At 39.4% G+C, this 24,977-nt stretch overlaps 1 protein-coding gene and 1 long non-coding RNA gene across 2 annotated transcripts; both read right to left on the bottom strand.

The window, feature by feature from the left end:
* Positions 1-722: 722 nt before the first annotated feature.
* Positions 723-3,949, bottom strand: LOC122349708. The gene is made up of 2 exons (XR_006251482.1): positions 3,838-3,949; positions 723-1,284 (listed from the first exon to the last, which is right to left on the bottom strand). It is a non-coding gene; the product is annotated as an uncharacterized LOC122349708 (long non-coding RNA).
* A 7,294-nt stretch (positions 3,950-11,243) lies between these two features.
* irs2a (insulin receptor substrate 2a) lies at positions 11,244-23,310 on the bottom strand. Its single transcript, XM_043245845.1, has 2 exons — positions 19,972-23,310; positions 11,244-13,450 (listed from the first exon to the last, which is right to left on the bottom strand). The coding sequence occupies exons 1-2, from the start codon at positions 23,087-23,089 to the stop codon at positions 13,446-13,448; spliced, it is 3,123 nt and encodes a 1,040-aa protein (XP_043101780.1). The 5' UTR covers positions 23,090-23,310; the 3' UTR covers positions 11,244-13,445.
* Positions 23,311-24,977: the final 1,667 nt, after the last annotated feature.

Here is a 24,977-nt window from a genome sequence, read left to right as displayed (position 1 = left end):
GCCTCTAAGCAGTCAGGAAATCAAAGAGATGATGGTCTTTTCGAGGGATTTGATTTTCATTTCCTTTAGTGTCATATGACTTACGTCTGTTTTGACTTTCTGACCTCAGCGGGCACTTGAATGACCCATTCAATATGTTGTCTTTTGTTACAGTTCCTCAAAGAGATATTTTCAAGTCATAGTGCAAACCGCAATACTTTCAGTTAATAACTATATAAAAGTGTCTTTTAACCAAAGCAACCAAAAACCATTGCTGAAAAAATATTGTCCACTTACAGGTTGATTTGAATAAAACATGGTCAGGATAGCATTTGGGAATGATTTTCCATCAATGTTATAATTTTCAACAACGCCATGAAATGAAAAAAAGGTACAACGATGTTGGTAAAATATGGGCCTTCATCTTGACTGTTTTGGGTTTACATGCATCATCCTTTTCTAAAACCTCTGTTTTCACAGTTCATATTATAACGAGAAGTTCTCGTTTTTAAGCTTATTCACTTGAGGGAGAGTTTTCAAATAACGTCTTCAGCACAAAAAGTACTTAGTACATAACACATAATTAACACCCATAGACTGGTGTGTGTGGCAAACACTTTCTCGAATATAAACCTGTCAGACAAACAGATGGTTGGCTGGGATTGCCTTTATCCAGGGATACCCATTGGCCAAAATTAAACACAAACACATATGGAACCTCAGTCGATGTAAATGGGGTGTAGTGACAATTATTACTGTTTTGTTTATTTGTGTTCATTTATTTGTGACCAGTGCTTTGTTCATCCATTCATTCACTGTATAATCTAATTAGTTAACCTTACTTAAAAAAAGTTATATTTTCATATTTTTCAATGCAGTGTTTCAGACATTTGGAAACAAAGCAAAAACAATCATATTTAGTGAATGCAGTGAAGGCAGCAGTACAATGAGTTTAGTGTGGCATTGGATCGGCCACACAAGTTGTCAATAGTTTGGTTTTGGGGGTTTTTTCTGTCCTGCGTCAAGCGTCACACTGTAAGTGTTCTTCACGACATACCATAATCCATACAGTAATCCATACACAGCAGTAATCCAAATGTAGCAATAATCCAAACATGGCACATGACAGTCTGGAAGCAAATGGTTGGGGAACATCCTGGACACTGTTCTTTGCAGTACTTTACTGAACAATGATGGCAGAAGACACAAAGTCAAGGCAGAGAAGATCTGGAGAAGTGCTTCATCGTCAGTGGTAGTCAGAACCCCAGCAGACACTACTGCCCAGACTGCATCAACATCAGACACCTGTATAAACAAATTAAAAAACACTATGAATGATCAGTTTTCATTGTTATCTACACCTATACTGGCATGCCATTTCATTACTTCACCCAAACTTGAAATTGATGCCATCATTTACTCAACCATGACATGTGTTTATTTTCTAAACAAAATAAAAATCCAAGAAATTTCAATCCTATCCTTCTGAATGTCTAACTTCAATTTACCTAAACCAGACCTCAGACGGTTGATCATATACAGCGATCTTGAGCTGCTTCTCCTCTGTCGGGCCAAAACTTTTTTATTGCTTAACCATTTTACTCCATGCTGGCAAAGCTGACTCAAAAATGTTGCATTTTTTCTACTGTTGGCCTGTTAACAGAGCTCTTTAGAATGCAACACAAATGTGTCAACCATTGCCTTGCAAGAGTTAACATACGTTATCACAATTTACACAATTATGTACTTGTTTAAAATGTCAAAACCCCAAGATGAAAATGTCATTAATCACTTACCCCATGTTGCTCCAAACCATAAAAGCTTAGTTAGACTTTGGAACACAATTTAAGATGTTTTGGATGAAATTCAGCTTGTGACTGTCCCATTGACCGACAAACAATTTGCATGTCATGTTCAGAAAAAGTGTGAAAGACAGAATACTCCATCCGTCATCAGTAGTTCAGCCGTAATATTTATAATATACTTTATTCAATGATTTGGCACCGCAACATTGTCATAGTGCCTTTTTGGAAAGTATCCACTGAATGCACATAGTGGACGCACTTCTGTGTCAGCAACAAGGGAAGGCTACACTGCTTGAACAAATCAAAATGTAAATATATGTACAAGACGTATTCCTCTATTGCTGCTGACACAGAAGAGTATATGCTGTTTGCGTCCAGCGAATGCTTTCCAGAATAGAGCTACGATGATGTTACAGTGCCTATTTCTTATAAAATAGTTCCCCTTCAGTGCACTGAGACCTGTGTGATGTGAAGGCTGTTGTCCTAAATATAAAAGATAATTCTTCAGTTTAAGTTTAAGTTGTGGCTTGTAGATAACATTCATTTCTTAATATTTGCATGCTTTACCAAAAGAAAGAAAGAAAGAAAGAAAGAAAGAAAGAAAGGTAGGGCATTTCTATATATATATCTATGAGGTCTCAGTAATAAAACCAATTCAAAAGCAGCCTCTGTATCACCAATGTTCCAACACAAATGACTGCAAGACAAAGTTTAAACCCTAAAAGTTACAGAAAATGTACATGACCGTAATGTATGATATATATTGACAAGAAAAAATTATTTTACCAAAAAAGTGATCAAAGCATCACTGTGTTGTAAAGTTCAAGCGGGAACACTGCAAAAGATTACAGCAAACAATTAACTATCATAGGCACATATCACTGTAAAACCTACTCAGAGCTTATCTTGGGGACTTTTGGCATGTTCTTGAATTATACCTCAAAATTTCCATGCTGTAATTTTTAACTAACAGTTGGCTACGAATTGTTCAATCAAGTTAGTAGCACACAGAAGATACACACACACAATGAAGAAATAACCAGTCGTCGTCGAGTGGTAAGATGTAGTTTGCCCTGCTTCCCGGTGTGCATACTATCCACCCAAACTGTCAACATGTCATTGGTTTTGTCGTAGCTACCAGGATATCTCAAGTAACGCTTACTCATAGCAGTAAGCAAGTCATTTCACTCGACTAAAAGTAGCTGTAACGTGATAAAACCTGGTAAGTATAACTACTAAGTAAAGATAACTAATTATATCTAAGATAAACTACTTCATTTTACAGTGTTCCTGACAATGGAAAAATTTGCAAAACTGGCTGTGCCTTCGTTCAGTGCCACTTGTTCAGAGAAAAAAAGTCTTGATGAAGGAGAACTAATAGGCAATATTTTGTCCTAAATCTAAGTTAAATAACATGCAACGTTCTTGTTTATTTTTAATGTATATAAGGATCACACTGCAATCATGATGTAGATAAATTCTTGCTGAGTTCAATGTACCTTATGGCTTCAATTGAGCCTTTCATTTTCGGGTCAGATGCTAATGTTACACAAAGTCAGAGGCAGAGATTCCATTCAGGAGGTGAAGCTGAACATTTTCTATATTCTATATTCTATAATTCTATATTACAATGAGTCTTGCAACTTTTTTTAGCATTACAGCTATCCTTGGTTCCAGATCCAAAAATGTGCTTCCTCAATGTGTTTTGACAACTTTTACTTTTAGCGGGAATTTGCAAAACTAAAATGTCAAATTTTATCCATGTATCTTCTCACCTTTATGCATATTTAGGAAGGTCCATGACCTGTTTTTGAGGACAGACCAGCTTAAGCAGGAAGCTACTCGTGATATCTCTCTTTTCTCTCTTTTCTATTTTGAGAGCAATATCACAACACAGACACTAGCCAGATCTTATCTGGTAATTAAGAACTGCTGCCTCCTTACAATGAACTAAAGCAGGTAATCTGGATCCTGAAAAATGAGGTCAGGAAACTCAGCTTAACTTAAGCCCACAAGTGCCATCCATCAATCCCAAAGTGAAAAAGATACGTACAGCATACCGAGACGCCTCATTGTCTTTTAAAATGCATCTTGCTGACATGCACAAGCGAAAATCCTTTAATGAAGTTTGTGTTCTACAAACATCCCAGATGAGCTGTCGTTTCCATTACACTTCATTCAGGTCAATATTTGCTCACAGAGGATTGTGGCACAGTTTGACAAGACATTGACAACCAGCACGAGATCCAGTCATGTGCTGTAAACTGTGTGCTGTAACAGGTACACACAGTTCAGTTTGGAGTTTATTCATTGTAGGCAGACCTTAATTCAGTGTTTTATTAACGGTGGTAGTAAACACGTTCTCGAGTCTCCTGAGTCTTTGCTTCTACCTGGGAGGAGGGGGAGGAGCATTGTGAAAAACAGCAGTCCTCAGAGCACCTTCACCCGTGTGTTTCTTAAAGGTCTAAACAGCGTCAGGGTGATATAACAGACATCTGCTGATGTGTTTGCTTTCTCTTATAACCACCTTTAAATCTTTTAACACGTTCATTGTGTTCATAGAAGCACATGCATGTATTTACAGCATTATGACGGTTTGTTTAGATCTGTTGCCAAGCAACATTACTAAAACTCAGCAAGGAAGAGAATGAGAGAGAGAACATGCATGGATGAATGAAAGTGAGGGATGAGTGTAGTGATGTGCGTGGGTGGATGAGGTTTTGTCAGCATTGTGTGAACATTTGGGATAGTAAAACCTGATATCACCCGCACTGTGGGAACTAATGACGATCGTGGTTTATAATAAAACATAATATGCTCGGTTTAAGAGTACGGTATAAAAGTACCATTATCTCATTCTAAAAACAATAGAAGTCAATGGAAAGTCCCCAGCATCACAGAAAAACAAGCGCATGTGTGCGTTGTGCTCGCCTGGTACACAGTGTTCCCCTGTCTTGTTCCGGTTTTCTCCAGGCTCAGAATAGACAGATAGACAAGAGGGGAAGGGGAGAGAGGTGAGGGGGGAGAGGAGAGTGTAAATTATGGATGACAGGGTTCAGCTCAAAGCAGAACGGCAGTGAGAAGCTCTCGTATCTTTCAGGAAAATGTCCAACATTCCTGACCTCTGTAATGATGTGTTAGTTTAGACCCTGCCCTCATCGTACATGCACAAAACCCACAAAGATGCAGCTAATATGTTGTTGCTTGTTTGAAATCAATCCGCAGTGTCACTCAAACAGTAATAAACAAGTATGATCACTCAAGAGACCAGCGTCAACATTACTCAACGCATGTCTGGAAAACCCCTTCAGTTTGAAGAATCTTTTTAATTTCCTACATTTCCAAGACTGAACCTGAGCAAGGGAAAGCTGGCGTTGTGTGAAGTCTCGCTTATTAAACTTGCTTGTTGTTGTTGTATCTGTCCAGATATATTTGCTCATTATTGGCTTGCTGTTCTCCCAAAGCAGGGGATACGCTAACTCTCTCTCAGGCAAGAAGATGAGTGTAACACATCCTTTTGTCTCTCTGTCTTTTTCTTTCCACCTATGATTGGATACTACCACAGTTTGCAAAGGAATTAGGATATTAGGATATTTTTGATTCTGTAAATAATAAAGATTACATGTTTTTGGTACTGGGACTCTGGTCTACTGGACTTTGGAACATTGTCAAGATTATCTAAACAAATGCCATGTAAATGTAATATATTTCAATTTCTTTTGAACAGTCTAAAAGGAGGAAAATTACATGTCAAATGTCTAATCTGATTATATATTTATATAGATAGATAGATAGATATTTGTTTTGTAACTTCAGATTTAACAGAACCCCCATTGTTTTTTTTCATAAAACACGCAACCAAAAATAATCCACAGCACTTTTCTAGTCGGAAAAAAAACACACAAATTAAAAATTGCATACGTTTTGGTCAAATGCGTGATGATAATTTTACATTTGACATAAATGTTCTATGCTGCAATTTTGAGACTAGAAAAACACATCATACTTTAATAATGAAATTATGAATTGTTAGGATTTTCACTGCGGCTCAAGCTGTGTCTAATACAGAGCAATTGACTTGTTACTTGCATTGTTGTAATGCATGCTTGAATCCACCTTGACTCGTTTCAGACACAATCCCACGATATAAGGACACAATGCAAAGACAATAAATACTATAAGATACAACAAATCTCATATACAGGCAAGACTCCACAAAGGATTATGAAATGGGATTAGGATTGCAGCTGGGATTCAGAGCGAGGGAGCACCTTTGGCCATCACCCTTTGATTCCTATTTCAGAAAGTTCCATCATTCTGGATATGCAAGCAGTGTGAAAATGTAAATGCATTTCCGGGCTTGATTAGACAGCTTTTATAAAGTAATTCCGCTTGACTCGTGGTCACGACCGTCCTTTCTATAATTTAGAATGCACTTAGAAAGCTAAAGGTGAAATATCCAACTTCGCTCGACTTCAAGAGCCAAGCTGCAGCACAAGTGAATGATGACATCACATGACAGCCACGAGTTATATAATGCCCCCCTAGGGCATCGCAAATTATCTCACCGTTGTTTGTGTTACCTTTCTTTCTTTGAGAGAACAGCAGCGCCACAAGCACTCTGTGAACTATGTTTCCAGTGAGCTAAAGGTAATTAAATGCACGTATGAGACTTGCAGAACAAAGTTCTGTTAGACAAGTATCTTTTACTAATAATTCAACTATGATGTGCGAAAGCATTGAGAGATACAGTAATCTGTTTTTATTATGTCCTGAAAGCTATTTTTAACTGACGAGAAACAAAGACCTTTAAAGATTGCTTAGTACTTAATGCTTCTACCTCAGTATCGATTAGTAATTGTTGCCCTTTACTCTATAGATAATGTAGAGGCAATGTAGATAGCATAACTGGCTTTGAGTATAATATTTCATATCCAGTTGAGCAAATTATTTATTATATATTGACAAAATATTGTCATTTTTATGTGTATGTCGCTTCGTCTTGTTGCTTAAACGTACGGCGGACTGATTCTTTTACAATTCAGAACCGGTCACGGAAAAAACATATTACATAGCAAATTCTCATTGCTGACTTTTTACCTGTAATCTATTTAAGACCCTAATATAATAGAGTCCTTATCTCGTCCAAGTCTAAAGGTGTCTGATTAAGACACTTATACCACGAGTCAATCAGTTCAGACAGATTTTTACATTCTACATTTTATTACCCATGCACATATACAAACATTTACAGAACATTTGGTAAAACAAACAGTGAGATAAGAGGATACGCATTTACGGAAGTCAGACGAAGCCACAAAACTCTAGTGACGCCGCATTTTTATAAATTACATCTCACTACAGTTCTTGTATTATTTTAGTATATATCATATATTAAACATCAGGTGCATCACCTGAGGGAAGAGATGCGTGCAAAACATTAAAAAAATTAAATTATCTAAAAATGAATACACGTAAAGATGAATTTCCCTGCCAGAGGCCACACTTGACCTTTCCATCGAAACTGTAAATCATTCTTAACGAAATAGTTCACTCAAAAATTTCAATTCATTTACACACCCTTGAGTATATTTCCAAACCTGTGAACTATTTGCGTGAGCTTTTCCTTTAAGAGGAATCGGAATTATAAACAGCTTGTTTACCAAGGATTTAGAGAATAAGTAACAAGGATGTGTAACAATGACCTAATAAGGTAAACAAACCCTTATAAGCACATGTACAAAACAAGCCCATTTTGTTATGACGGACTCAAAAATCACAAATCTGACATGTGGCAAACATATTTACATTCTCGTCCAAAAAAACTAAAAAAAAACTAAAAAGAAAACTTCTGCTTACCCAAAAAACTGTTATATTTTAGTGAGGACAAACGACCTACATAATGAAGAGAATACAAACCAAAAAAAAGGAAACTACTGACCTCTTTAAGTATCATAATGCTCTAAATAGTTTTCATATCATGTACAAATAAGTCACAGCTGAGTAGCCTTGTGCTTGAAGCATATTTTTAGCAGGGAACATAATGAAAAGATAAATCAAATTAGAATTACCTCTACAGAAACAATATTATTTGTCATGCATGTTTTCTGCATGTTTGCCTGATTTGCAGGGTAGATGAAAAACATTGTGCTATAAAGAAAAGCTGCTGAACACGTAACAGTCATATATCAGGACTTGTGTACACAAAGGAATAGAAAAATGACTCTTGGATATATACAAAATAAAATAAAATAAAAAAATAAATATAAATATAAATTAAACAGGTTGGAATCATGCTCAGCTAGTAAGGCATGTTTTCACAAAAGGTGTTTTAATTTTTGGTTTATTATTATTATTATTATTATTATGAATAATTAACAGTAATAACAATAATAATAATAATAATAATAATAATAATAATAATAATAATAATAATAATAATAATAATAGAAAATAGCAAATTGTTAAAGGCATCATTTAAAGTTCTTGAGACAGAAAAAAATGATTTCCCCCTCAAACAGAACAGGCATTTTCCGCTAGCCTATATTGCAAAAATACTATTTCAATAAATAAATAAATAAATAAACAAGCGAAATGACAAATTACTTCAGCATTCATCCCATGCAGACGACTTCACGAAGCTTCAAATTCCCGCAGAATACACAAGAACCAAAAGACTCGGAGGAGGAAACCGCAGCGAGCACGTGGACGTGTTTACAAGCGCGCGATTACTCGCTACTGTCTGTGGCCTCGTGCGCGATTAGAACTAAGCCCATTCATTATTCCTCAAAGCACGTTACTTGCCTCCATCGGAACGGTATAGTTTTAGTTTTGTTTATAAAGCGGGAGAATAGAAGCAGGGGGTGGAACGATCGGGTTACACGCCATCAGCTGCCGTCCGTGACAACGCGCACGTGAGCGACTGGCGTACATGATCTCGTGCATGCGTCCGTCCGAAGGGACTCCCACAGAGCTACGCTTCTTGGTTTGTTTCAATGCCAGCGTATCTCTTTCCTTGTCAAATCGGCTTACGTTATACGTATACATTAAATAAAATAAACAAACTAGCCCGTGCGCATATAGGCTGCTGCATTTTAGATATTCCCCATGGGAAATAAAAAGGGTGGAGATGCATGTGTGGGGGATGGAGCCATTACATGGGTCCATCCAAATGCATTTTAAAATGTCCTGCAGTCATTGGGACAAGTCGGGGTATTACCAGCAATTAGATGAACATGCTGTCAAACACTGTTATCTGTTCTCGGTTCTGTTAGTGTCAAGACTGGTGTAATCATCCTGCTGCAATGGCTTTATAAAAGCACTATGTGAAAGCATCACAAGTGAAGCGTACATCCACGTGGACTATTAAAAGAAAACTGGCTATGAGAAATGCCCCTGAGAATTTCAAGCAACAGTTTCCCATTTTCGTCTCTGCTGTACAAAAGTTAATCATAAAATGTAATTCTGAAGGCAATTCAGTCTGCATGCACCGCAACTCCAATACAATTATTTGAACGTAGTATACGCTCTATATCCATTAGGTAAATGCTGTTGTTCTAAGTATTTATTCAAGTGAATCAGTCAGTTATTGATAACTCAGCCTACACTGCATGTTATTGGACTTCAGTGTTTAGGATGCCAGTGCTGCGTTGCATGTGAGAATGGAGTACTGAAACTAAAGTAGTTTCCCTGTGAGGAGAGTATAATAAGCCACGTTGTCTGGAAATAATGTGTTTGCATAATGGATGGATGTGTGCATGACTGCCACCATGACTACTAATGGGTTCTTCATAAACAGCGGTTGCTCTTTTGATTGGCGAGGTGTTAGTGCTTATGCTATGCGCACGCATGTTCTGCACAACCATGCCTGATGGCATTACGGCAGAGAGTTCATTATAAAAGATTTAGTTTATTTAACGCCGTTCGGAATGCAGGAGGATAGCTTGAATAGGTGAGCGTATCTGAGAATATCTAATATCTTTAACGAGCGCTAAATGCATTGGAACAGATTTTAATGTGTCACAGATCAAACACAAACTGCGTGTGAACATACTTGTACCATTGTATATCCATTCCTTTCACCGTGAACATCAACTCATTTTTACCATGGACGTATAAACATAAACATAAATTCACGGGGGCTTTCCCCACCCATAGTTTTTGAGCTGGTTCAGCATCTGTCATACACCACTGGTTTATTGTCCTGGAAAGACAGTATGACTGGGGAATCCCAATCATTCCCTATTTACCGTCAGTACTGCCCCAGATAAATAAAAAGTCTCATATAAATGTAAAAATACTCATTGAGAAAATTAAAAAGACAGTGTGGCATATATACTCGAGTGGGGTAGATGCATTAGTATTATATGCAAGGCGACAAAAACTGTGTATTATATGCATTCCAATCACGTGTGTGCGATATATACAGGTTTTTGCTTTTTATTTGGCATACCATTCGTGTGTATTTTCATGGGACCGGCCTCGGTTTTTTTTTATGTCAGTGTGAATTGTCTGCTTTAAGGGGGAAATCGTTCCCACAAAATCAGTGCCCAATTCTTTTGGTCAAAGCTTCTATGTGAACAGTTGTCTACATTTAAATGACTTTAATTGACTCGCTTCTTATTCATTTAGCCTCTGTGGGAGGTCTTTTGCAAATATTTCAGAAACAGGCCCTGGGACAGAGGCAGGGGAAATTGCAGTTCCGGCACAGTGTGTTCTCTGCACACTGACATGGATTATTGCATAACACAGTGCCCTTGCCTCTTCCCTGCAGTCACTGTGATCTAACAGAGGTCCTGCTGTCCTTGCGCTTCATTGTGTGACTACAAATACGTGGTCATTTGTTTGTCAGGTGTTTCATCTCCCTGCGCGCGCATGACTCAGCATATATTCTGTTTCCTAAAACGTGTCTAGAAACTGTCTCACGTAAAAATCTAGCATATGTACAGCATATGCTGATAATCTGTAAAATAAAATGTCAAAAGTGGTTCAAAAGAATGACTTTATGTTAAACTAACACTCTCACCTAGCTAAATTTAACTCTTTATTCCCGCCATAAATAATCAAGCTATTGTTTCCTGAAAGTTAAAAATAATAGTTAACATTAACGATGACGGCAAAAAGGAGGCATGTGGCTAGACCCGTCTCTCTGATTAGAATACTGTGATTTATTAGCATCCTGTTGTGTCAATGGAAGCCTGCGGATCACGATGTGCACAGGAAAACACTAGCCTCTGTCCTGCTCATTCAACAGGAAGTAATCAGTCCACTTGTTTATGAATGAACTGCGTGTTCCTTCCTCTATTGCCCTGGAGCTCAGGAACACCGTGTCAGTAATGAGGTGAGAATTATGGCAAATATCGTAGGTGTTTATGTAATACTTTGTGCGTCATTAGTTTGTTGTTTTACTGACATTTCAGATTTGTTGTAAAAAATATATAAGGAACAATAAAACAGTTATTTTCCTTAAATAATGATTTTATTCGTATTATTGCATGTGACTATCTTTCGCAACACAAAACAAAAGCAATATTCATCAAGGATATATTAAATGATCTCTTAACAGCATAACAATGAACAGTATGTGACATTTGTACAATGGAAGACACAGCTTGTTCAATTAAACCTGGCAAATATTGAAAATATATTAACCCTTTGATACGTACAAACAATAGATATATTTATTTGTATACTTATACTCGAGATCTTCAAGAACACTGTTGAATATATATATTTTTTTGTTTCAAAAAGCAAAATAAAATAAGCTTTCAAAGTTGGCAGAAAGAAAAGTATAAACAGCATAAATTCAGCATCTCTGTAAAATCTTTAACAAATATATCAACATAATATTTATACATTTGGTTCCACTTTGTAAACTAATCTGATTTGTAAGTATTGCATATAGAAAGGGTGAATGAAAGCTACCTAAGAAGCGAGACCTTCTCAAGAATCAAGTAGAATATGTACCATTGCCTCAAGAAATTACTTTAGTCACGTGTCACTTCTTTTTAGGCTTTTAAACATAAACTAAAACAGAAATACTATCAACACATCTATACCAGTGCTATACATGTGTTTTTGATGAGGGATTTATTGAGATATCAACAAAACGTCTTTCACCAATGCAATGCTTAGTATCTTGTTTATTTTCTTCTTATATTTTAATATAAGACACTAATATATTGCGTTGGGTGAAGAGTATTTATAATGTCATGAAAATGCTAAGCACATCACAGCTTTTATTTAGTTCACAACATTCAGGGAAAAGCAGACAGTGGCTAAAAATGACTCATGTTGTGATCGTATTCTTTCTGCCCCACTAATTCAGTTTTGTGCTCTACATTCAGATGCGTCATGTGCTACAATCTAGTTGAATGAGACATCACTGCCGTATCGACACGGAGCCAATGTGAGCGGATTAAGACAAGCAGTGATGCACAGAAACGAAAAGAAGTTCTTGCCAAATTCTGGATCCGCTAATCTGAAAAAGTCAAGTAATCTAATCAATTCTGTTAAGAATCATTTTTAAACGATTACTTTATTTGGTTGGTGTGATGTCACTGCTTTCCAAAATGGTTTAAATATTTAAATATAACATATAACGCAGCTCCGCGGTGTCAATATTGATCAGTGTTTGATTTGCTTCAAACTAACTCTATTCTAAACAAGCCTGGGGCGGACATTTTTGGGTCCAGATTTTACGCAACCAACATTTCTGTGCATGCCTGACGTCTTACACGGGTTTTAACGTCCTTCACTGGTTGCTACGATATAACTGCTAACTGTTGAATACGACTTGAGAAAAAGGAATGGCCACGTTTTAAGTTGCAAGGTGAGAAAGTGACAATAAATCTGAGGAAACAGAAGAAAGACTGACCGTATTTGGTCGTGACTATAATAGTTATTAAATATTATGTGCTATAACCACCTCTGATGAAGTGGTAGGAAACTCTGCGTATCAAAAGTGGATTCTTATATAGCTACTTACTATGTAATTACTGAATACGTTTTTAGAAAAATAGAATGAATACAATAAATATCTTATATTTTTTGATAACTTTCTGATTGTTTAGGTCCAAATAAGCAGTCACAATTTTGCAGATAGAGTAAGGCTTTGGATTGGTCGTATGAGAACATTCAATTTTGAATTGCGTACCTCAGTCTTTTCCCGAAAGAGAATCTTTTAGTCATTATTATTATTATTATTATTTAAAATTACTAAAATGCCACAAATGTAGCTATTCGCACGACAGGGCAAAAAGGACCTTACGGTTGTTTGGGTCAGGTAAATAAAGATTACAGATTTCAGGGTAAACTATATTCTAATCATTGTTCTGAATCTGAACAACCCCCGAAACAAAGTGTTCACATCAACAACAATAACAAATGTTCAAACATACAAGTGGCGTGTACGTTTCGTGACTCCTGTTACCAACAGAGCAGCAGCTTTGCAGTTCCTGAAAAACGGTGCGGATGGTACAAACAGGAGCAGCACGTTGAAGTGGCCTCACTGGAATAATCACTGACGTTCAGCTTGAGGATGAGGTGTAAAGGTCACAGTTCATTTACAGCAGCATAGTCCAGACCAGATCAGACCAGTCCAGTCACTGGTTGAGCTTCCACTTTGCTTCAGTACCAGGAGGAGAAACATCTGCTTCCTGCTCAATCTGTGTTAGTAAAAGGGAGAAAACAAGAGAAGATGTCAATAAGGCTCTATTTGTTTTGAGAGAGAAAAAATGCAGTTGCAGTATATAGAATCTCTGTAATCAAACCATGTCAAAGCGACTTAAAGGTTATCCAAAAGAAGTCTTTTGCAATTCCATTCAAATGAAATGGAGGGTCGAAACAAACCCTGTTTAGACCAGTTAAAGCAAAAAAAAAAAAAAAAAGAGGAGACGAGTGTGTAAATATCTTACACAACCTAAACAACATCAATGCATCTGATCATCAATACAAACTCCTTGTAAGCAGCAAAAAACAGGATTCTCCAATTTCAGTGATTCTAATTGAAACTATGAATACAATTATAAAGCAGCTCTTGAGTCTTTTCAGGGTTTTACTTCAATGGAGCAATTATCCTGTGAAGTTTTCCATGTTTAGATGTTTTTAACAGACAGCACTAAGCTTTCCAGAAAGTTTCCAGAAAGCTGCTTCACACCATCAAAACGAGCTGGTCACATTTAGTTTGACATGACGTCACACCTGTTCGTTCTTCAATTTCCCTTTAAGTAGGGCCTTGGGATGTCCTTGTAAAGGCTTATATTTGCGTGTACAATGTCTGCCCTTTTGGATTTTGTTCCCTTTTTCACTTGCATCTGGGCCTCCTTACAGAATGAGACCTTTGTAAGGCCTCACATTACTCCTCCACATGACACACAAACACCTATATTTATTTATATAACACGTATATGAATGAGAAGAGAGAACCACGTCATTTCTAAAAATGTCATCACCTGTTGAATTCTTCCCTTTACTCCAGTTCAAATTCTAGTTCAATTCAATTCAAACTCCTCATGAACTGAAACTGAGCCAAGTCAGTTATGAATTTTGCCAGAATCCTGCCTACCCTGCAATAGACATTTCACAGAATGTACCCGTGACTGTATAATGATGTTCTACCCTCAATGAACCAACGAGCATAAAGGATGCGACACTACAACCGCCAATCAAGAGCGAAAGGCTCAAGCTTGCATGCAAGCAGATAAATTAAATGATTATCCTCCCTGTTTTTGATTCAGCTGATGAGATTTAGGGTTTGCGTGATGACGCTACCAACAACCATGTCCGCAGCCTATAATTCAGTGTGTAATGCTGAAAGCTCTAGGCAGCAGGGAGCAATGCCTGGGACCGGGAAATAGTCACGCAATGCTGATTTAATGCATGCATGACGCAGAGTCTCTGCTAGATTGCGCATCAGTGGATAGAGGATATAACAGAACCTACAACTGTGGAACAAGAAGGCAACCCAGTCCTCTAATAAACAGTCTAAGCTGTGGATTTAATAAGGGTTACAGAACCTTCCACAGCGATGAGTAAAATCTAGGTCTATAATCGGCAAAGACACAAAAGCTAATGAGGCTGCGCAAAACCATCCTGGAAATGTTGTGACGTCCACTTGAGGACATGGTTGTTGTGAACCTGCATGAATGACTGTCTACGTCTGAGTCAATGCTCCTTTCATCCGCCTCAAAACAAGCCGCTGAACAATGTCTAATCCCCCACTCTCCCCTAAGAGTAATCTCCTCTCGCTCCTGGCTAAATGTGGGTAACACTGACAGTGTTGACATGGCTATCTCAGGCAGGAACATCCCGGCCTAGTTTAGCCAGCTCTGCAGAGGTGGAGAGTCTGAGAGAACTGCTTGGGTTAACAATTTTTGTTGCTTAAATCTCATTGTTTAAAGTTACAGCTTGGATTAAACTTGCAAGGTCTTGGGAACCGATATTATGCACCTCCTAAATAACCAAGAAATGGCCAAATAGTTTAGTTCAGTTTAGTCTCGCATAACTAGTCGAAACAGTAGTGATGAGGTCTAGGTTTCTTCTGTATTACTATAAAATATGCTTATGTATATATATATGGTACATAAATTAAGTACTTTTTCTATGGTAATTGACTGGTGTTTACATTGTTCTGGCATGTAAGCCGTAATTGAAGTAGTAATTAACCCAGAATGTATCTAAATGTATGACAGTAAAAATAACATACAGAGAAAAAGGGATAGGGAGAGATATAGCCTAGTTTTTGAAAGTGTAGTAGAATAGTAACTAAGTTCTCAGAAAATGCACACTCACTGTGCTCGTGCTGAAGTTACTCAAAAACCTGCAAGCTGTTTGCACACATTAACATTCAGCCAGCTATTTGAATCGTGTCGTTTCACACCCTTAAGGAACAGTTCAACCTTGCTGAAAAAGTACTCGGGTCATGACCGACATGACAATGATGGACCGGAATCGTGCAGATTACTTGTTTCTCAGCAGTTTGGACTCTCATTCTGACTGCACCCAGTCACTTCAGATGTTCCACTGATGCAAAGATTCTCCAAATCTGTTTCCACAAAGAAACAAACTCATCTGTATTTTGCCTGGCCTGTTGGTATTGGTGGCCGATGTTACCAGTTTTACAGATTCATTCAAAAGTAATGTTTTGACATTTATTTAATCAAGGAATCATAGTTTTGAATAAGAATATTAGCAAACATTACAAGTAGACACATTGGCAATACACCAATGAAAACGTGGTATTTGATTACCCGCTCATTTGTGACACTCTCTGTGAAAAACCAAAAACATATCCCTAGTCCCGAGGGCTCTTCAGACAGAAAAACCCAAGAAGCAGACATAGAAACGGGAAGAACATGCGTTGAGATGAAATGAGTTGAGATGAAAACTTTTTTTTGACTGTCAGGTTTTTCTGCTCATGTACATTTAAACTTTTTGAACTTAAATTGTTTTGACTTTTTGGGTCGACCTCCAGAAGTGAATGAAACTAAATAAATCTAACTAAAGAATATTTAGCCATTTTTCTTAACAGAAATCATTATATTCTATTCTTTCTAAATTCTAAAGTTATTTCTGAACACATACATATATTCATTTGCTTTTAATATTTGCTTTCAGTATTTTAAGGTGAATGGAATTTTCTATAACCAGAGGATTTTAAATAAACAGAATGCTAAGTGAATCATGTTGTAGTTGACGAAGTTGACTAGTTGAAAAAATATCAGAATAAAATTTGTTCAAATGTTCTGAATAAAAGATTTATTTTGTGCCATATTGCCTACATAAACGGAGTACATTTTCAGCTAATTTTTGTGTGACCAATCCTTTTAAAGCGATGCATGAAAATGTAAGCAACCGAATTATTAAATCAACAAAATCACTGATTAAAAAATGCTCTATTAGCACTTCTCTGATAATGCATTTTGACTGCGTTAGAGTTTCTTACACAGTGTGGATAAGCATTGGGTTCAACACTTTACTGGGACCAAAAATGACAACAGAGTGAGAAATTGTTTTGAAATATCAAGTTACAACTTGTTTCCAAAAAACTTGAGAGAAAGAGACCAGAGTTTAATTACTCAATGATCCGAATTGAATTGACAAAAGTTTAGTTTAGTTAGTTTTTGGCTAAATTAAAACTTTTATTTCAGTTTCAGTATCACATATCTGAATATGAAAAAGAAAAAAGGTTCTAAACGTAAAACGTCTCTCCTAATTTCTTCTCTCTCTCTGCAAACCACTTTCAGTCTTTATCTCTCTCTGTCCATCACACAGGTTCTCTAGCTCTCCATTCCCCCACCCCCTGCTCCTCTCAGGCTGAAGGGACAAGCACTAGCCACTGTCCTGGGGCAGAAGCAGATGGCTTGCTGTCATTAGTGTATTGTCTGTGCTGCTGCCATGCCTGATAACAGACCTGCGGTGAGCAGAGCGGCAGGTGCACACACACACACACACACACACACTCCTCTCTGCTCAGCCATCTGCCACACACGCAAATGCACACAAACACCTCTAGAAATATGATTCCAGAGAAAAAGGGAGAGTAATTGAATGAGAGAAAAAAGCTTCTTGTGTACTAAATGTTTCTTGGTTTGAGATAGTTCTCTTTTCTTTCTAACTTTAAAATGTTGTTTACAGATAAACAGTAACAGATATCAAATCCGTACAGAGACATTCTACATGTATTCATAAATATTAACAAATTATTGATCAAATTAAAAGAAAACCTGTTGATTCATGAATGTGTGAATTTTTAAACAATGCTTATTTTTTTTCTGGTATTTTTCACTATTCTTATTTTTAAAAGGTAGTCTACATCTTTATAATGTCAGCATTCCAAAATGTGCTCATCAAAGTTTTTATGTATATAGTGAGCAACAGGTAATAATACACTGACCATACATGCACCTCATTTTCAGATTAATGTCCATATTCCTTTTTGTTCAGAAATAAACTGCATAAACTAGCCCCGCGCATGTTCTTTTCCTGCTACTGTGGAAATAATGGCTAGCTTTTACCACTGATAGCATTTCTGCACAGTAATGTGTTTGTAAACAGGGACACATAATAAACCCATTAGGCAACACAGAAAACCACCCAGGGTGCCATCTCTTCGGGGATGCCAATTTACCAAGCCAATTTCACTGCAAGCCAATTTCTCTTCCTAGCAACATTATATGATGCTCAAATAAAGTTTTAGTGATCATCTAACCAACAGAGAATTTAAAAAAATCAAAAGTACATTAATTGTGAGAAATTCACCCAGACGGGACATGACCGGCACTGCTTGTAAATGTGGTTTCTTTTTTCTGCCGCTATGAATTTTTAATTGCCATCTGAGCTGTCAGAATTTTTTTCTGCATTTGAAACCCACATGCATCACAATTTCGAATACAAAAGTGAAAGCATCACGTTCGAGAGTCCCTGGCACTCTTCCGAAAAGCAAAACAAGCTCTTGTCAACACACTGTATGTGAAATTGAAGCCTGGCGATGAGTGGAGAGAGCACGGACAATACTAAAACTCAAGGTGAAATCAAAACAAGCGAGCGCCCGCCTCTCCCGGCAACCTTTAACCAGTCACACATTCCAAGCGTGAAACATCATCGAACCAATAACAACCAACTGGCTTGTTTTTCCTCCTGATGAAGCACATGGCCCAAGCTTCCATCAGGCCCTCCCTCTTCTGCTCTGCCAGCCCATGGACACGGTTGCACGTGTTCATTTCAGAGACAAAATGCAAAACAAGCTCTCACCCCCACCTCCTCCTCCGCACTCTCATATTCTCAAGGCTCAATACTCCAGGCGAGAAAGAGTTAAACTGCTGTGCACAAACCCCCCTCTGATGTTTACACTGCAGGCTGCCTGCACTGAAAAGCACCAGCCATGAACGGTCTTTTAGCCAGCGGGGATCATTTTAGGCCACAACGCTGCTTCCAACTGAGGCATTTATGGAAATATGGGTGAACCAGATGATGTGAAGTACGTGCCTCAGAACATGGCATGTTCTGTCTTCTGTGTGCTATGCAAAAACAGCGTGCACATGGAAAAGCCCCAGGCACTGCACTTAAGAACAGCATATTGTTCCAGCAATTCCCTCTCACGCACACCTACGTATGATTCGAGTAGGCAAATTAGCACACACTTCTAAAAGAAATAATGTCATGCGTGAAGGATATTTGATATGCGAATCCTTCTTAACCTTATGTTGCTGTTAATGGGAAATGCTTCATTTTTTTTTTATTTTGCAGTATATGGGGCGTAACAAAATTTTGAATACAAAGTGAAATTATAACACACCTGTGTTCATCACTAAAGTAAACGGTGATTAGTTTTGGGAAAAGCATCGACGAACAGAATGAAAACACTGCGCGTGAGCCTCAAAATAACGTTTCTCTGTCGTCAGTGCACGCTCCGTTCTCTGACAACAGCTAATACACGAGCCGCCAAACAGTAAAACGGCGTTAATCTTTAACACATTTCAGTCTACAGAAACCTAGCGTCGATCAAGTTTGGGGTAAATAAGCAGGCGCGCGCCCCTCTCTTTCCTGCAGCGTCATCGTGCCTGCGCAGTCGGGTTGTTTACCGCGCGCGGCCACTGAGCTAGTCACGTTTCTCATGCTTCAAATTTCTCTGGAATTCCTCTGAATGAAAAACACCTTATCATCGCCATAAACGCCCCATGTACTTACATAAATAGCCAGAGGCGCAAACCTCAATAAATATTTTAAATTGCATAATATTCTCGTCCCGCCCAAATGTTTTTTAATTACTTTTTGTAAAAAATTCTGAATAATTTCAATACAGTTGTGTCCTAAATACCATTTACTATTCATTTTAGCAATTAAAATAAACACAAGCAAGCATATAGTAGCTATATAACAAATAAAAAAATAAAAAATATATATATATATATATATATATATATATATATATATATATATATATATATATATATATATATATATATGTGTGTGTGTGTGTGTGTGTGTATTTGTTTTTAAGGTTGACTTGGATGTTCCTATGTAAAAGTACCACGAAAATTTGAATTTCATTTGCAAATATACACTAATAAAAGTGACTTTTAACCACACTGTAAAACACTGTAATGTAAACCTTACATGGCGCATTTACCAGAATATTTCAGCTAGCTTTTCAAATCATAAAAGCCATCGCATCATCTAAACTCACCTTGTACAGTGGTTGCAGTCTCTTTGAATCCCAGACACACATATGGAGTTGTATGTAATCCATTTATTCCTGCTTTGCAGCAACCACCAGTCTTGAAGCCCACAAGCTCACAATTGCCCATCTCTTTTTTCTCCATGAGGTTTAAGGCAATGTAGTTAAGTCCATTCTGATAACCAGCTGAAGTCTCTCGGCACATGGGAGACCCATACTCCTCATCAGAACCTTCACTGCTTCGGACAGAGACGTTCTCGACTGAGGCAGAGCTGTGGCGCTTAACATTGTGTGCAAAGGAAGGAAAGACAGGTGCAACTGTGGTGGTGGACGAAAAGGTCTCAGAGCTATGCCGCCTCCGGCCCTGAGGGTCTGCTCTGATCACCTTCGCTCCTCCATTTGGGTCTACAGAGGAGGCAGCCAACAAGAAAGCGCCGATTCCGGTTGAAACCCCCTGGTCGCTCAAATTTATCCTTTGAACTCTGCTAGTGGGGCTGACTGAAGCACTCTCATCATTCTCGGTCAGGAATGGAGGTGAGATCTGACCACTGTTGAAACTCATCTCGGTGTAGTTATCTTTACCTGTGCCAGATGGGCATGGTGAGTTGTTCTGTTCATTGAGGAAAAACGCCCTCTCATCAGGTGGGCATGGGCATTCAGCCAGCTCTGGCATTCCATCCAGGGGACTGCTGAGCGCTTTCATCAGTTTAGGAGAGTGTGAAATTTGGTTGAGCTTCATGTAGTCTGTGAGGGGGGATCCCTGTCTGAGGTTGGACAACGAGCCTTGGCTTTCCACAGAAACCATAGAGGGAGAAGAAAACTGTGTAGCAGCAGCAAAGTCTATGTTGATGTACTCACCAGGGCTTTTAGGCTCACAAGGGAGAGGATGTTCTGTCATGCTGGGAAGCATCCTCAGAGTGTCTAGAGATAACCTATTGGGCCTGTTGACTCTTGCTCTGTGTGTTATGCCATCGGGCCGACGGAGAGGGGGCAGGGCAGAAACCCTGTTTGCCTCTTCTGTTGGAGTTTGGCTCTGGGGACTCATCAAAACATACTGGTCATCCTCTGCCCGTTTAGGGGCCTGTTGCTTGTTAAAGTGAATACTTAGAGATGGGGATGGCCGTTGTGGTGGTTCACACTGACCCAGCAAATAATCTGGCGGTGTGGGTGAGACGCATGAGTCAACAGGCGACATATTCATATATTCTCCACTCACCGCTCTCCCGTCAGAGCTCTCAAGAGAAAACTTGGATCCTGACCACATCTTCATGTACCCACTGTCTTCTAGAGATCCACTGCTGGGCGAGTTAGTACTGCAGCCACTGCCTGTGAGCTGTGGATGTAACCTTGGGTTAATGATCTGTTTGGGTGCTGAAACACTCATAGGACTCATGGGCATGTAATGATTGTTTTTGGCACACAGAGGTGCCATGCCTGGTGTCATAGGCATGTAGCCATTGTCACCCACATTGACATTAGAGCCAATTTCAATGTCCCCATAATCTTCTGGGTATGAGACCTTAGGAGAGGCAGAATTTGTGCTCCGTCCAGAGTGGCTGTTGGCAGCCCTCATCAGCATGTATTCATCAAGCGACGCTGAGGAAACCTGGGAGTGTGCTACCTGTTGCCGCGGGGTTGTCAGAGAAGACGTCCTCTTCCGGTATGTCTCCACATCCAGCATTTCTCTGCTACTTGGCCACATCTTGTTTTGGGTTGGCCTGTCCATCACCATGTAACCATGGAGCTCACCGGCCTCTCGTGAGGGTGGTGTACTGGAGAGAGAAGAAGGAGTGTCACTCCTGTTTGCTAGGTTGTACCTCACATCCCCTGGGCTAGAACTGTAATCGTCACATGAGAGGAAGCCAGTATCGTTGGGTGACCCAGAAACGGAATCATTGCAGCTAGAGGGTCTGTGTACTGCAGATGAGATGGATCCATTCATACTGATTGAGGACAAACTTAGTGGGCTTACAGCAGATGGTGGCGAGTGGGACATTGTCATGGACATGGACCTGCTGTGATGAAGCAGCGATGGTTCTGATGTCCGGCAGCCCACAGAGACCGTGTTAGATCTGCTCATGTGGTTTCGGCCAACAGTTATCGGGCTCCCGTTCTCAGATATTGACATGGAGACAGGCCTGGTCATGGTACCCTCGCCTTCGCTTGCCGTGCGTATTCGGCAAGAAGAAAATTTAGGGACAGGAGATGTCGCTGCAGTACTGTCTGTCCTCGACCTCCTCACCAATCCCGTCTGACTGGGGGGCAGATTGTTTAGGTTCCGCCGGGTGGGTACAGAGATGGGATTTGATCCTGACGACTGGCTTTTGCTGCGTGGCCTGAACTCTGACAGCTCTTTCATCGCTTTCATAGCTTCTAAAATGGTCTCGTGTATATTTTGCGCCACCACAGAATCATCTGCTTGCATCCACAGCTCTCCAGGTCCAGTAGAAGCAGATCTTCCCACCTCAATGAAGAAAAAGCTATCAGAGTGCCCACATCTGCGTATATTCATCAACTGCAGTGTCACAGACGCCACCTCCGAGTTAAGTTTCACAAAGCTAATTGTCCGACTTGACAAGCACAGTCTGTAAACTCCAGTTATATTTCTGCTCTGCCCAAGTCCCTTCGCTTTAAGGTTTACTTGCCATACCTCTTTATACGCGGCATTCACTGGCGTGATCATACCGTAATTTCCCTCTTCGAAGCCCACCAGAGACGATGCCGAACTAGAAACGGAGCTGTCACACACTTTTCCCTTACTTAATAAATCGGTTAAGTCTGCGTGCCAGCTCTCCTGCTCTTGTTCATTCTCCGCAGCGACAGCAAAATACTCGTCCTTGGTATAAAGCGCTATTAAATATCTGTGTTTCGCGTCAGCGCGCTTGTTTATGCTCAGGCAGGAGTCGACGAATATGACTCTTTTTGCGGCGGACTTGTTTTTCCATTTCTTCTCGTTCTCATAGTACTCCAGGCGCGCAGGGAGCCCGTCGCTCTGATCCTTCAAAACAAAATAGCGCCGATGTCCGTGCTTCTGCTTCTTGAGGTATCCGCATTTTCTGATGTTGTTTGAATGAGCGTTGTTGTCATTCGGCAACGCGGGTCCCCCTTTAAGAGGCGGACTTGCCATACTTGCGTTTCTAAATTTATTTATTCAGTTTCAAGAACTTGTTATCCATCCGTAGAAGAAAAAAAAACAGACGAAAAACTTCAACATCCGAGAATTGGAGATCTCCGCGCTCTTTGGAAACGCGACGCCTTATTAGTTCGCCGCAAAACAACTCCTCGCTCGGAATGACTGAGCTTAAAAAACAAACAACATGTGACGTTATACGCAGCCCATCTTGGATCGGTGAAAAAAAAAACCAGTCGTATAAGGCGGCGCGATCTTTTGGAGGCGTGCGCGCCGAGCCAGCGAATGGAGTTTCTCATTGGATTCATTGGCCAGGCGAAAAGATTGACGGTACTTGGACGAATCCGTGACGTAGTGTAGGCAAATCCCCCTTTACGCAAGCTGTTCTCTCCTCCTCTCAAAACAAACAGCGCTGCGTGGATGACACATCTACTGTATATAGCCTACGCACTTCAGCGCTGCGGAGACTTTGCGTCTTGTTAGCTGTAAAATGTTTTATTGCGTCTCCAGCCGCCGTCAACGTGTTTTCACGTGGAGCTTGGCTAAACGTGCGGTGAGCTCGACGCACACGCGCTCGAGGCTTTGCAATGGCTGCAAACGCAGGCGGAACCGTACGCGTAGCTGTTTCGGAATAATAATTTAGCCAGACCCCGTGTGCATTTTATATGTGAAAATACGCGCTTGAGGGAGTGGGAAAACGCGTTTGTCACTCATTGAGATCCCAGAGTCGTGCAGTCTGACTAACTTGTAAACAAGCGTGAAGTCGTAGCGCGCGTGCCGAGTGTTACATAACGCATATGATGGTCTATTTTTACGCACTCGGGTGTCCCTGTCTAGCAACAGCGTCTGCGGACCAGCGTTAGCGTTATTGTACATAACGTCGAGAAGAACGCGTCTGAATGGCATTCATCTAGTTGTTTCTTCTTTCTAGAAGATTCGGTGTCTACCACGCACCTCGCGTCCGCCCTGCTACATATATGGATTTTTTAGTGCTGTTTAAAAACCCATGTACTTTTTAAAAGATCGATTGAAAGGTGGTTGATTTTGAAATTAGAGCCTTGATTTAAGGACAGTCGGAACTTTCTGGAATGGTAGGATACGATCTGTTTGTTCCAGAAAAAAAACACGAACTGCGCAGCAGAAGTCATTATACGCCCCCTTCTGGCCACGCATAACTGTGGTTTACAGCCTGGCTCAAATCTAAAATTGATTTTTGCATTTAGCGAGGTTATGAAAGCATTACTCCAAACAAATGATGGAGTCTGTAGTCGTACCAACACATGTGCCTGCTAATCTTTTCCTTGGCTGTAAATGCATTTCACGGAACATCTTAAATACCTAGCATGTGATGCAACTAAAATAGTCCACCGTGATATCCAGAGGCGTTGGAGTTTATTCTGTAGGAAAAAATTAAATGATGCCGTAGCAGTATTCATTTTATAGATGGATAATAAATAAGACCGACTGTGCTGTTCTTGCATGTGTTCCACTCACACGCAAAAAAAATGGCATCGCATCAAACACCAATATGGTATTTATTGCTAACCACTGAGTAAAATTTTATATCTGACCTCAGAGATATGACTGTAAACATCAGCGTCTTACGTCTATCGCATAATACGCTTGTAAACAGTTGCAAAGAGCCTTTGTTTTCCCTGGTAATAATGTAGCTCAAATCAGGTCATAAAATAAAAGCAGCACTTTAGACTGTTTCTTTATTAATAATAGATGTGATATAATCTAAGGATTACGAATATTAGATGCAACCGTAGGCTGTTTGCCAAATAAGGCATTGTACTTGAAATGCGTACCAGTCCAGGTTTATCTCAGTCCAACAGAACCCAACAGGAGCTCCTCAGTTTGTTTCATAATCTGATTAGAAAAG

This window comes from Puntigrus tetrazona, chromosome 7 (assembly GCF_018831695.1).
Source record: "Puntigrus tetrazona isolate hp1 chromosome 7, ASM1883169v1, whole genome shotgun sequence".
Classification (NCBI taxonomy): Eukaryota; Metazoa; Chordata; class Actinopteri; order Cypriniformes; family Cyprinidae; genus Puntigrus; species Puntigrus tetrazona.
The sequence above is the reverse complement of the archived record's forward strand: the minus strand, read 5'-3'. Positions and strand labels throughout refer to the sequence as shown.